Source organism: Pungitius pungitius, chromosome 20 (assembly GCF_949316345.1).
Source record: "Pungitius pungitius chromosome 20, fPunPun2.1, whole genome shotgun sequence".
Lineage (NCBI taxonomy): Eukaryota > Metazoa > Chordata > Actinopteri > Perciformes > Gasterosteidae > Pungitius > Pungitius pungitius.
In genome coordinates this window covers 2,092,393-2,107,196 of record NC_084919.1, presented here as the reverse complement: position 1 = coordinate 2,107,196, position 14,804 = coordinate 2,092,393, and the positions used below count along the sequence as shown (strand labels likewise).

The 14,804-nt window shown below is 52.6% G+C and overlaps 1 protein-coding gene across 1 annotated transcript in view; it reads left to right on the top strand.

Moving 5' to 3' along the window:
• Positions 1-14,804, top strand: part of LOC119194676 (kelch-like protein 29) — a 66,157-nt gene that overhangs the window by 19,818 nt on the left and 31,535 nt on the right. Inside the window, exon 2 of the mRNA XM_062559480.1 lies at positions 11,743-12,054. Coding sequence (XP_062415464.1) covers positions 11,782-12,054 — 273 coding nt within the window. The 5' untranslated portion in view covers positions 11,743-11,781. The remainder of the gene's footprint in view (positions 1-11,742; positions 12,055-14,804) is intronic.

Sequence of the window (14,804 nt, the reverse complement as noted above, 5' to 3'; positions counted from 1 at the left end):
TTTAGCTCTCTGCAGTGTCCCTGGTGGGGAGGGAGGCGGCGGGGGGGGGGGGGGGGGGGGGGGGTAAGGGCTGGCAGCCTGTTAGCTGGCGTCGGAGGCAGAGAGATGGCGATAAGCCCCCTCAGAGGCAGACAATAGACGCCATAATGCTGGTGGAATTAACGAGTGGCATTCCATCGTTGCTCATCTGATTAAGACCCAGTGACAATCTCCCCGCTGCAGTCTCCAGTTGTCACCAGCTATGACTAATGAACTGTGATATCCTGCCTCCCCCCCCCCCCCTTCTCCTCACTTCACGCTCTATCGATTATTGAAATACTCGCCGATCCCCTCCGTGCCTCACACGCCCTCGCAGCTTCTCCCTTGCTCCTTTTTTCATTTGCCCCCCCCCCCACCCCCCCCTTCCCTGTCCTTTATCTTGTACCATTCATTTGGCTAATTTGATATTTGGAGTTGATATGGCTCTGAATGGAGGCCTCTGTGGGCTTTTTTTCCCGCACACACATTTGTCTCCATCTCCCAACGCTCTCATTTCTCTCTCCCTCCCCCTCTTTTTTTTTTCTTTTTTTTTTCTCCTCTCATACTTTTCCTCTTTTTTTCATTTTTTTTTTTTTGCAGAGGCATGATAATGAAATCAGGCTCCAGCCCTTCATCTGTATTAGCAGCATTTTGGGGTCTAAGAGAGACTAACAGCCTGCTAATTCTCTTCTCTGATTCGTTAAACTGACAGCCATTTGCATAATTTAGCTGCAAAGGTGGGCCTGCAGACGCTCCTGCATTCCGCCGAATGCAATTGAAAGCTGTCAACGTAATGGCTTGTTTGATCAGATTTGCATATTTGTTTATAGAGATCTGCGCGAGAATAAAATAAATACGCTTCTAAAAAGCTGCAATTACGTCGATCTTCCACTCTGCTGACAGGTTAACCTAATTCTCTTTACTGTTCCTGTACGTCCTCTGATTCGTCACAGCTTTGGGGTCCCCCCCCCCCACACGCTTTGGAGGGAGAAGGGATTCTTCTTCTTCTTCTTCTTCTTCATGAGTTTGCAGAAAGTGGCGCGTTCTGACTCATCGATTCCCGCGGACGGCAGTGTGCATGCAGGTGTTGCATTAACCTTGCAGGGTGACAGTGTCTCTTCATTACCTTCTGCATGATTAGCTCTACACTTGCTTTTGAAGTCTCTCTCACACACACACACATGCCTCCCTTCCTGCCCCCCAGCCCCCCCCCCCCCCCCCCCCATTGTCAGAGGGCACCTGCAATGTAGTCATGCTTTTCACCATAGATAAGTGCTTGTGCAAGGGAATGGGGCCCCCCCCCCTCCCCCTACCTCCTCCCTCCATGCATTAATAAAGAGATGCGGTACCAGGTGGCCTCTGTAAGAAAGAGACAGCGAGGGAGCCTAGTGAGGAAGAGGAGGACGAGGAGGACGAGGGATGGTAATATGGTTTGGCATTTTAGCGGCCTCCTTTTTTTTCCTAATGGCGCTTTGGTCTCGCTGGGATTATCCAGCCGGTGCTACTGTGTCACGGTCGTTAAACAGCACTGTGCCGGAGGGAAAGGGCGTGCAGAGAGGGGGGGGGGGGGGTTTCGGGGGTTGCAAGGTTAGAAGTGTCAGGAGAAAGTGGAAAATGTTCTCGAAAATGCCCGGCAGGTATGCGACCTTTATGAAATTGAAAGGGCCTGAGGGAGCGCATGAAATGGCAGCCCTCTAACCCATCGCTGCGAGGCGCAGGGAGGGGGGGGGTCGAGAGGTGTCCCGATGTCACCAAGAAAAAAAGATGGAAGACGCGAGAGACGCCATCAGTCCCGTGCGATCATTGGATGACCGTCGCGGGGGGGGGGGGGGGCCGTGCCTCCCTCCCTCCCTGGCCGTCTTTTTGAATACGACGGCGCAGGGCAATTAAAAAAATGGCTCCAAAGAAAGCACTTTGCCCTACTTGACTGTTCTTGAGGGACTACTTGAGAAAGTGTTCCTCCCTCTCTCCCTCTGATGAAAAATGCCTTTTTTTAAAAAATATTTTTATTTTTATGAAACCAAACCCCCCCCCTCAAGAGAGCCGTTAGGCGTTTTTGTTTCGCCGACGTCCCCCGGCAGCCTTGCGTTTTCAATACCTGTAAATTATAGCTCTGAACCTCCCCCCCCCCCCTTCCACCGTCCCCTTTTACTTCTGGCTCATCTGTTTTGTTGCAGCCCTCCCAGGGGCCCGAATGCCGTCATATCGAACTCAGCCGTGTGTATTATCCACGCATTTATTCCTCTGTGGATGAATCTCTACATGCACGGCCATGTCCGGAGGTCGGATGGCCGCCCCGAACTGTCCCTGTTTGCTTTGCATGTGTTCCATTAGCATCGATTTCCAATTCTTGTGTGAAAAGTGCAGTTAATACCAGTAGATTGTTTTATTTGTGAACATGTGCCCGTGGAGACATCCGTCATCTATCCAGTGTAGGAACTGGTAGGGGAGATGCTTTCACCATGAGGTCATCTGTTCTAAGCACAATGTCTTTCTACGAGACTCGGGGGGGGGGGGGGGGGGGCCTTGTGGATTCCACCGGAGCCGAAACTCAGCCGTGGGATGTGAACAAAAAGCACGGTTCCAGCAGTTCATATCATGCATTGGAAATGATCCGTCAGCGCCCGCAGGGGGGGGGCGCTGACGGATCACCTGGGGGCCGTCCGAGCCGATTCGCTCTTTGTCTCCGGCCCTGCAGCCGCCACGCGTCGTCAGAAACGTGCCGTGCCGCGCGGCCTTCTTCTGAAGGCAGGCGCAGAACGAGACGCCTCGTCTCCCGCCCCCAGCGGCTCTTATGTGGTCAGCTAATTAAGATCGAGTGGAGTGGATTGATCGCCGCAGGGTTTGTGCTGCGTTGGGTCCCGTCAGCGTTTTATTTTTTTTAGCAATTAGACAAATGCGTAAGAGCGGACCACGAGAGACGAGCACCACGACGGCACAGTTCAGCAAAAACATTGTTTGTGCATCATATAGCGTTTGTGTCAATTGTATTTTCTTCTTTCACCTTAAAAAAAAACAGCTTGTCCAAATAGCAGATTTTCTTTGGATGGATTCTTTTAGGTGTTGTGTCACGGGGGTACCTGACTAAGGTAGACCGGTGACCGTGTACGAGACTCCTGGGTATCGAATTTCAAACGGCAACATTTTTAGCTCCTCACAGCATCCGTCAGGTTTCTCCCGCTTTTCGGCCGGGCGCTCATCACTCATCTCGTTGCCGCTTCTGCACCCCGCGTCCACGCTCGGCTACAGCTGGCACGCAGGGACGTCTTTTTTTTTTTTTTTTTGTTCGAGTTGAAACGCGTCGGTGATTATTGGTAAAGGGCTCATCCGTCTTGCCTGCACGCGGCTCCCGCCGCCTGGAGCCGACCCTTCTTTTTTTGACAGTTGTCCACTTGTGCGTCGACGCAATACGTCACTGGGTGCCGTCGCAGGCCGGCCCGGGCCTCTTCCTTTTAGCCCGCGCATTCATCTCCATTTGCCCATCCATTAATCTCCCTTTTACTGTAACCCATCCAGCTGCCGGCTGGCCAAAGCAGATGAGACGCCCCATTACTTATTTAGCACCACTTTAAAGGGGACGCGAGTCAATTGAGAGGCCGCTCTCGTTTTACGGTAACAACATTTGCGGACCGGTCCCCAAACCCTGGCGAGCGCAGATGAGATCGAGCGAGATGGAATGAAGTCAATAAAGGACACGGGTGGGGGAGGGGGGGAGTGCCCCCCCCCCCCCCCCCCCCCCGTTTTGTAATCAGACGGCTCGTTGGACGGTGATGACAGGTGGACAGACTCCTGACGCCATGTTGCCTGGACTTCAATTGATGCTCCCCCCCCATCATGACATTTCTTTCCCATTATAGTGGATCCCTATAGGGGCAAATGTACATGCATTGAGAGCTCATGAGTAAAGAAGCATAAGGGGGGGGGGGGGGTGTGAGAGGACGTGATCTCCATTCAGCCGGGGCCTTTACCTGACCTATCAAGATTCACCTGCTTTTATCGGAGTGCAGCACGACTGTCCAGGCCTATACATCACAGCTCCCTCAACACAGCACTCGCGGATTCTACCCGCCCCCCCCCCCCCCCCCGCTACCCCCCTCCCGCTCGCCGTCTTCCCCCCTCGCCCTCCGACACCCCGGCAACTTATTAAAAAGAGAGATAGTGGCTGCACTCTGTTATTGCCGGGAAAGTGATTTACCATGTGTCCACATTCCCACCATATTGATTAAAGAACGTACGTGTGTGTGTGTGTGTGTGTTCACTTTTCTCCATCTCCCCTGGCTTTTTTGTTTTGTTTTCCCTTTCATTGCCTTTCCTCCTCCTCCTCTCGCTTCTCCTTTTCTCCTCGCTCTCCTCCTTTTATCTCTCACTTCACTTCTGCTATCTCTGATATTGCCCAACAACCTCCCCCGCTCCCCCATCGCTCTCTCGCTCTCTTTCATATCTATGTTGGCTCTGGTTGATAGTATGTGAGAGTACAGCTGATGCATTCGTAGGGGTTGGGGGGGGCACGAGAGTGAAAATAAGAGACAAAGGCAAGAAAGAAGGGAAAAAAATAATTTCCCAACTGTAATTCCATCTTCTGTAGCTGCAGCGTGATTCATTCATCTAAATAATCCAAAGCGTTAAACAAAAATACAGGCAGTACACGTTGGGGATGGCAGCCGATGATGTTTTGGTTCCACCTCGACAACTCCGTTGCATTGGTTTTGGGGGGAAAATAAATAAATAAATGGCGTCCCAAAATCAATCAAAATCAAACAACCCAATGACTTCGAGACAACGGGAAGCGCAAACTCCCAAATGCAGCACCTAGAGCGAAGGGTTCTCCAAAATACGTAGAACATATAGATACATTATTTATTCATCAATTGATTCATTTTTCAACTCATAATGTAACCAAAAACATTATGAGCCCATGGTTCGAGATGTCGGTGAAGCTTGTTGGTTAGCTTCACATTGTGTTTTCCACCATGAGGGCCGAGCGGAGGGCGGGTGCTTTCTGCTTTTTATGCACGAGAGCTCGTCACCGTTTAATCTGACAGCAGAAACGCCGCCGCGCCGCTGGCGGCTAACGCTAACTAGCGGCTAACGCTAACTGGCATGGCTCAGCTCGTTGCCTAATACACAGCTGGTGATTAATTGCTTTCCTTTCTGCCTTATTGGCTGATGGATTGTTTGCAGCTTTGGTCACATTTAACCCCACGTATGAGATGTCTGCCACACGCTGTCGGGTCGGCACCTCTATAAACATCACTGCTAATCTACAGAATTACTTGTGCTTTAATTACATTACAGATGATTTCATCCCCCACTCGGGGGTCACCATCTCTGGTTTTTCCCTTTTTTATTCCCCCTTTTTCTTGCAGAAGAGAAAGTAAATGTAATGTTATACACCTGAATCCAGTTTCCTGGATCCACTGGTAGGTACTGCTCTTCACTAAAACCCTCGCAGTGTCCGATTGTCATCCAAAGCAGGTGGGGGGGGGGGGCAGGGTCTTGAATCCTTGTTGAATGGCGCACATGGACCCATCCGGGTTTAATTCACTCCGTCAGTGTGTCGAAGGGCATGAAACCACAGTGTGACGGAACCCATTCCTCTAGTCGTTACCTCTCCTACAACTTAGTGCATGCCTCATTCTCCCTATTGTTACCTCGCCCCCCTCCCTTTCTGGTCATTTTGGGGGCCTCTCTATTTGTTCATTCCACTTGCCTTGGCTGTCTCCCGGGCGATTAATCCAGCCGGTCCTCGCTCTGAGCGACCGCCTCACGCAGATACGAGGCGAAGGTCAGAGGACGGAGAGACGAGCGGCCCTTTAGAGGGGGCGACCGGAGACGTGAGATAAGTGGAGGGGGAAGAGAAAAACCCGAGACCCTCCCCCCCCCCCCCCCTCACCCTCCCCCCACCGTCGGTCACGCCTCGCGTGAGGCGGAAGTGACAGGCCGGCGCGTTCGAGGCGATGTCGAGCAGAGCCGCGCCGAGGTTACCGTGGCGTCTGGCCTTTTGAAAAGGGCGAGATATGAGGAGATTAATATGCCGATAAACTTTTTCTTTGGGGGGGGGAGGGAGGCCTGGACACACAGCAGCCGTCAGTGCTGACGGGGGACTTGAGCAGATGGGCCGGCTTATTCGGGGGAGACGGCGCTGTCATGGGTGTGCGTCCGTGCGTGTGCGTTACCTGGGTTTTCGGCTGTGTGTGTGTGTGTGTGTGTGTGTGTGTGTGTGTGGTGTGTGTGGTGTGTGTGTGTGTGTGTGTGTGTGTGTGTGTGTGTGTGTGTGTGTGTGTGTGTGTGTGTGTGCTCCACGATGAATATATAAAACTTGGTGAGGCAAAGCCCGTGTAGCTCGAGGCTCTCTCATTACCCACAAAGCATCGGCGCCGACTGAGTTGGGAATTTGGAGCGCTGCGCATCTGAACTCTGTTTTGCTTTAGCTTTAATGTAATAGACTTTAATGTTTGCTTCAGCTTTAACGTAATAGACTTTAATGCAATAGAGGGAACGGGCTTTGATTTATTGGATATTTCCTGGTGGTTCGCCGTTTTGACTGAGATGAGCAATTAGTCTCGTGTGCTAAACATTTCAAAGTGTCTCCAAACCTGCTTTTCTCTGCACGCTTTCTAATGATTTCTTTTCACCCCTTATTACAAAATACATTTTGTGATATGAGTGCTGTTGCTCAGGATGGGGGGGGTGAAAGCGCCAGAACTAAATAACAGTCTATCTCAGTAAGTGTGTATAAATGTGTGTGTGGTGGTCGTTCCGTCCGTCCGTTGCCTTCATGTTGCTGGTTCCCAGGTGAGATGTTGGTCTCCTCCTTCCGAGTGAGACGTCCTGCTCTCTATTTGCCCAGGTGTTCTTTCGCAAAGCTCAAAAATCACTGGCCGGCCTTGACCCCCCTGGTTCAGGCCAAGGTGAGGGAGACGGGCGAGTATGATTTAAGAAAGACGCATCGTACATACTTGTAGATCTTGTTTAGTTGTTCATTGCAGGCTTTTAATTCTTTGTCTTATCCCACGATGCCTCAAAACCAGTGAGTTTTCCAGTCCAAAGCACACGTCCTCTCCCTCCCCCCCTCTGGTTCCCGGGAACCCAAACACGGGTCGTTAACGACTACTTCCCACCCAAATCGTACCTAATGAGGGCATTTAAAGAGACTTGGGCGGCAGTGGGAGTTTTGTTCTTCTGTGAATCCAGACTAATGGATAGTGCAGTGTGAATATCTTTTATGATGTTCAGGTCCTCGGTGATGATCCTCCCGCTCTGGTTGGACGCCGGGTCAACCAGCTGCAAGTAGAGATTGGATATCTCACACGAGATTCAACCCCCCCCCCCCACAGGCCGAGGACGACCTCCGCAGGGCCCTCGTGTAAAAGGAGGGATGGACCTAAATGTGCCGTCTTTGTTGCTTCAAGGCAAAAAAAAAAGAACCACATCGAAGAGGCGCAGGGGCATCTCCATGGCGATGGAAGGAGGTGTCACGATCCCGGCGACCACATGCCGGGGCGGCTTTTTATAGCGACGGTTCGGCGGAGCTCGCCGGCGCCTCTCGCCCCGCCCCCCACATCGCCTCCCGCCTCCTTGCTCTTCACGTTTAATTCTCCCCCCGGTTTGGTTTTCTGCTCTCCGGGCGCCTCGCCGTCACGTTTGACGTGTCTTTATCTCCCGATCTCTCCTCCAGCGTGGCCCTGCTCTCCGAGACGGATGCTCGCCGCCCTCGGTAATCACCGCGGCAGCCATTTAGATAATTAAGTCACTGCTCTTGCAGTTGATATATTAACCGTGTGTGTGTGTGTGTGTGTGTGTGTGTGTGTGGCATCAGCAGTGAGAGCTTTTTTGTTTTGATGCCCCGTTGTTGGTTTTTCATTTAGTGAACAGAGGAATTTGCAAAAAAAAAAAAAAAAAAGGATGCAGCGGGAGAAAAAAGGCGACAGCTGCCATGGGCCACAGAATTACGCGCACGTGTGCACGCCGCGCGCACGCCGCGTGATTGGCGCCTGGAAATCCGCGGGCTCCCACACGGCGCAGAAAGAAAAGCGTGCAGAAAAGGCCTGCTGAGGAAGACGTGCACACTGGCCCCGGGAGCTTCTTCCTCCTGCCTTTTGTGTCTTGCCAGTGTGATTAATGTGGCGTTTTTGTTGAAAGTCTCCGTTTTAATTAACAGCAGAGGCGGCGGCGGCGCTCTGAGGCGGAGGTAGCGGGCGCCGGCAGGGCGTCGCCTTTCACGCCGCCTGCACCGCCGCCAGTGCGCGTCGGGCCTCTTCTTTGCTGCCCCGTGATGTTTTTTCGTCATGTAGCCGGTTTGTTCAGACTGCAGAAGGCAAGCTGCTTAGAAAGCGTTGCATCACGATGCCGCCCCCCCCCCCATACACCACAACACACACACACACACACAGTGCACTCACACACTAAATACACACACTGAGGGGGCCGTTTGCTGTCAGTGCTGCAGATATGCAATTAATTTTAATCCCGGCCTCATCTTCTTTGTATTTATTTTTTCTTTCCTGATCCCCACCCCTCCCCCTTTTTTTTGATCTGCTTTGAATGATTTGGCCTTTTTATGCATGCTTTTATCAAAGCGAGAACAAGTGTCTTGTCTCTGGCAAAATGCAGCAGTGTGTGTGCATGTCAGCCCGCCATGTGTCAGATTAATGTACAAAGTGGCCCTCTGTGAGGATCCTAATGGGCAGATCGGAGGAGCGAAGGGCTGCTTCTGCACAAAGTGACTGGTGGCCTCCCCGTGGTTCGGGTTTCCCTTGCGTGTCAAATGCTTCCTGCCCGCTGTTTAAGTAAAACCGGCCTCCGCGCCTCTCCTCATCAATGGAAGCTATTAATGGTCTTAATGCCTAAGCTGCCGGGCTTTGTTTTTGAGACGCGCAAAATGTTTTTTATTTATTTATTTATTTATTCATGACACACCACTGACTGCGTGCTGCGTCTCCGGATTTCGACTCGTGCCACTAATGAGGTTCTGCGAGTTGTAGCAAAGTGCTAATTCCCCTCAAACCGCTGGGATTAGTTGGACCCAGTAGGGCTGAGAATCAATCCCAACAATGGGCTCAACCAGCAGGTAGCTGTGTTCCTTCTCCTCCCCAAAGATGGCTTTTCCCTTTCTGCAGCCCTACTCACACACACACACACACACAGACACAGACACACACACACACACACAGTATCAGAGCCCATGCGATAGACACAAGACTCCATTCTTTTTTCTTTTCCCGGGTTTGTCTGCAACATCAATGTAGGTTTCTCTGTATCATGTCCTTACGAGGGGAAGGTTAAAAATACCCAGAAAGCCCTGGCTCTTTTCTCGCAGGATCAGTTTGCTCCATCAATCAATAGAAAATATGCTGCAAACAAAAAAGATCTTTTAGATAAAGGAGCCATTTATTGCTGCACTGCAGTGAACAGTGTTCTAGCGGGAAGGCCCACTGCTTAATGAGTGCACCTGTTTGTGTTTGCTTGTTCAGGTGCGTGTTTGCGTGTAAAAGGAGGAGGCGCCATCCAAATTGAGCCTACATCTTCATCATGATCTGGTGGAGGAGGAGGATTTAAAAAGCCTGGGACTCTAGCATGCGACTTGCTGCAGGCTATTCCTGTACCAGCCGTCTGCCCCATTATTTAAATATCATGACGAACACCTTTGTTGTCCTGGAGGAACTGTCAGTACATTTATTAGTCTGCGCCTGCATCAGGTGTGTGTGTGTGTGTGTGTGTGTGGATGGCGTCTGTGCAGCTCATCTACAGCGATATCTTGTCCTCCTCCTAAAGTTACAGCCCCCCCCTTGGCCCTCGTCCCCCGGCCCTTGTTGGTATCCATCCATCCGGGCCGGCTGATGGGCGGGTGTGGCGTGTGTGGCTCTTAATGTGTCCGAGTGTGGCGAAAGCTGCGGCGTGCCCAGTCAATAGCAGTTCACACCGCTACGCGTCGGGGGGGGGGGCCCTTTCCTCTCGGGGGGGGCCAAGCGTCATGTGCCAGCAAAGCGCACATCGCGCCCCGGGAAAAACGGCAGAAGCGTGACACACAGACCCTCCTCTCTATTACACACACACACACACTCGTATCTTGTTTAGTTTGTCGCCAAATGGTTATTGGCACCTTGTCCCCGGAGCAGTGTCATGGTGGACGTGATGTATTTAAGCGTCTGTCCCCGTCTGACGCCGCTGCGTCCGTCCACCTTCGCGGGGAAACATTGTCTTTTATCGCCTCGTCGCGTTTGCCTTCACAAACGCTGCCTCGGCCTCAAGGTGATGTGGGGCTCCTACGCACGCACACACATACATGGTGACTCGCCGTGACACGGGGCGCACCGAGGGGCTCGTGATCGAGTGCGGCGCCCAAGTTCGGAACGTGCCACACACGGGCAGGTAGGCTCACCTGAGTTTGGGCTCCGAAAACCAACATTTACACAACTGATTGGTGTAGTTTCCCTCTGTGTCGTGTGGTCTCTCTCCAACTTGGCTGGATACCTTTTTTTTTTCCTTTTCTTTTCTACTAGATTTTGTTTCTGGGGGTTATTTTTCGTGGTTAATGCTCAGCGGGGTGCACAGTACAGAAGTAAATTCTGCCTGCATTCTGACTGCTAAGCAGATTAAAAAAAAACCCAACCTTTTCCCAATTTGTTTCTGCCCACTGCCTTTTCTCGATGGGGAGGAACGTCCCGCCTGCTGTTGTCCCTCAGCTGAGGTGATAAGGGAACATCAGCTGGCACCGACTCTGCCATTGTTCCAATGGACCAGCGCCTTGTTGCTCTCCAACGTTCGCTGAGATTCATGCAAAGCTCATTCTTTGGAGACGCGGAGGTGGTTAAAAAGGCTTTTGCTCGGGAGAGGGGGAGGGGGGGGGGGTATTTGCAGAGAGAATGGGAGCGTGAGAGTGTTGTCCCACAGCTTCTATCGCCGCGTATCAGCTTTCTGTATTTGGACAGAGCGGACCTCGTGTGAGAGAAAAAAAAATTACCTACTGGGGGGGGTAATAAACTATGCAATGAGTGGCACCACACTGGAGCTTTTCACGTGTGTGTTCTCATTACATCCAACATGCACTCACACACACACACACACACACAAGGCCAGATGTAGCAAGAGGAATAAAGACCAATCGTTCGCTGTCGTTCTCTCCCCACAGACCACAGGGGGGGGGGCTTTGCTCGGTGACGTCACACGGAGCGGCGCACCCCGCGCCGACGTGACTCCCCTCTAAGCCCATCGAGGGAGGAGAACCCTTTAAGTGCAGCGCGATCCGATGGAATTAACCGGCCATTAGACGTGTGAGATGAGCCCTTATTGCCGTGGTATTTATTCAGGTGAATGAATTTTGGACCGCCAGGTCACGACCCCCCCCCCCCCCCCCCCCTCCCCCTCCCCCCAACGTCCTCGGGAACAACCTCGCCGTTGATCGCAGGCGCCAAAGGATTCAGCTTTTTTTTTTTTTTAAATGGAGCTGCTTAACGGTGCTCATTTCTCTCCCTCTTGTCGCAGCCTTGGTTAATGACTGGGAGAACGGGGATTAGAGGCAACAAATGAGCCGCCGCGTGCTCATGTCAGTCAGGTGCAATGGGAGCGTTTACACCTTTTGTGTCAACACGTCCTCCCCATAAGTCACTTTGCCCCTTTGGTGCTTTTTTGTGTCTGTATCTCCGTTTGCACGCTTTTCTTACGCTTCCAATCTCACCCATACCTTCCTTTTTTTCCTTCTTCTTCCTCCTCCATCTCCTGCAGGCCTGCCCCTGTAATTCCCTCTGAGAGGAAGAGGAAGTGATGTCACGCCACCACCACCGCTTCGAGAGGGACTACCGGGCACCCTGGGAGCGCCGCGACATCCGTCCGTCCGGCCTCCACAACGGCGGAGCCAATCACAGCTGCGCCTCGGCCGTCGTCAATGGCAACAACCGCCCGGGGCTCCTTCCCCTCCCGGTCATCCCCTCCCTCCTCCCCACCCCGGTCACGGTTGCCGTGACAACGTCCAGTGGCGACATAGCGGTCAAGCGCGGCGTCCCGGCTGCGGGATCGGTGGCTTCGGCGTCCGCCAAGGTAAGAGCCGCCCCCCCCCCCCCCCCCCCGTGGAACAGGGTGGGAGGGGCGGGGGGCGACAACTGCACTTAATCTCTTAACTTCTCTCTTGGCTTTTTGGCGCTTTCCCGTCTCTCGCTCGCCTCGGTCTTACTCCTCATGTCCAAATGTTTCTGCGCCGTCCAACTCCCTGGCATCGCTGTCCTCATGGTTCAACCGGCTCCTCAAGCCCCTTCTGTGTGTGTCTCTGTGTGTGTCTCAGTGTGTGTGTCTCTGTGTGTGTCTCTCTGTGCCCTCATCCCTCCGTCCTGCTGCTGCATTCTCTCTGTCCAATGCTCCTTTTCTTTGCCAAACCGTTGTCCCTCCCCCTCCCCCCCCCCCCCCGCCAAGTGGAGAGGCTCGTCTTTGCCATCGCCTCCTCGGTCATTTCTGTCTTTCATTATGTAAATGACCTCGGACGGCTGCTGCTGTCACGAGTGACGGCTCGAGGCGGAGCTTTCTCCTAACAAGCAAGCAAACAAACAGAACACACATCGTTATGTGAGTGGAGTCGTGGATTTAAGGGAGAAAGCTGCACATTTCCCCTCTTCAGACAAAGGCTGGAAAGCACGATTTTAATGGGGCAGAAATTGCAAAAGTTGTTTGTGTGTGTGTGTGTGCAGCTGTAATTTATTGTCGTGTTTGTTTAGCTGCTACAGAAAAGCGGCGTGTACAGTTAGTGTTCTCCTCCCTCAGCTTCTCCGGAGCCTCTGCTTCCATGGATACCATTCATCTTCTCTCTCTCTCTCTCCAAGAAAAACTCCTCCCAACCACCCCATCATTTGCTTTAATTTGAACTTGAGCGCCCCTCCCCCCCCTCCTCCTTTGCTCCGACGCCCTTACCGGGCTCTCGCTCTCCGTGGGGCCCCCGCGCTCCTGGAGCAGAGGTAAACAATGGCCTGGTAATTTAGCCCGTAAGTGCACATCATTAGACACCCTGCTGAATGCACCGACCGCAGAGACACGGTAAATCTGCTCTGGCACCGCCTCGCCCCCTCCCCCCCCCCCCCCCTCTCCTTTTGTGCCGGGCTGAAGAATCACACAAATCCCGGGCACAAGTCTCGCCGTCGCAGATTGTCGGCGATCAATGGCCGCCAGAGCGATTGGGGGTGGGCCTCGCCTCCTCGCGCGTAAGTGTTTGGAGACGCGGTGCATGTGGGAATGATGCCTCTGTTGGCTCCCAAAAAGGGGGAAATTACCCAGATTCTGGGCCCTCGGGAGCCGGGCCAATAGCAACATGCAAGCCTGGCTTCGCCCTTCAAGTTATTTTATTTTTTTGCGAGCTGTCTGCTGTCTCTCTCTCTCTCTCTGTCTCTCTCTCTCTGTCTCTCTCTTTCTGTCTCTCTCTCTGTCATCTTCGATCAAAGCTGTCGGGGGTCACAAAGAGCCCGACGGAGGGCCGGAGCTGCCTCTTCGAGGCTGCACTAAGGCGCTGTTGTTGATCTCCAACAGTTTTGGAGACTGTTCGGGCTTCAGGAACCCGACCAAAAGGCCCCAAATGGAGAAACTGTTTCCCTTCGATGGGGGGCGCCTTTTTTTGTTGTTGTCGTTGGGAATGATGTCCCGCCATGTGGTCTGCTTCAGCTTTTAACGATCGGGTGGAGGGTTGTGCGGCTGTGTGTGTGTGTGTGTGTGTGTGTGTGTACACAGAGTTTAAAGGAACCATGCGGTGGATTCAGTTAATTCAGCCGGGCCGTTAATCAATTTTGATGCAATTTTGCAGGGATGTAAAATCATTGCAAGGCTCTGAATCCTTGTGTTTTTTTTTTATAACCCAACTATGGCCGTGTGGTGGCGACATGAAGGCTACTTCCAGGACTCGTCTCTGCTTTCCTGTTGGCTATAAAAATCTATAAACCCCCCCTCCCCCCCCAGTATATAAAAACAACCTTTCCGAGCCGCGGCAATGCTTCTTCTCTCTCCGGGGGACATGGCGCTCGGCAGGGAAATGTCCCGAAAGACTGACCACTGTCCAGTTGTGGATCCCGAGGACAATCGGCCCGCTGTTCATGGAAGGTTTCCGGGGGCCCGGATGTCTGCACACGCGTGTGTCTCCCCCCCCGGCCCGTTATTGAGCGCTGGAAAGGGTTTTACCGCCAAAGTATTTTGCTCAAAAACACGTCTTTCCCACCAGATAACCCAGCGGAGCATTGTAATCCTTTTAACGTGACGTTTTAAATCCATCCTGCCCCCGACGTACGATAGCGGCGGCGGTATTACCGGTTCGCACTGACCGTGAACGCAGGAGCCGCGGGCCGAGATGCCGCGAGTGTGCGGCTGCACGTTGATCCGAGGAGCGGCACAGAACTGATCACCGCTCGCGTTTGTTCATCCGCTGCGTTTTCACTCACTGTGTTTGAATCCCACGGCAGAGGCAGACGGAGCCCTCCCTCCAGCCTCGGTGCTCGCATCGAGATGTGTGTCGGCTTTGGGCTTTTGTGGGGAGGGGGGGGGGGGGGGGGGATTCAATATTATAGATGTAAAAGAGATGCTGTGAATGTTGTACATTTACAATTACTATTCTGTTTGTGTAGATAGGAAGAACCTTGATGGAGAAATATCACAGCTTGAGATCTCCTCCTTCGGTCTCGTTTCCTTGGTTTGTTCAGTTGAATCGAGTAAGAACGAGTGCAGCCTCGAACGCGATGAAACAGCGACCATGGTTGGTTTTTTTGGGGGTTTTTTTTGTTCTGATGATGATGATCTTCGTAGCTGTTTACACATTTCATTCA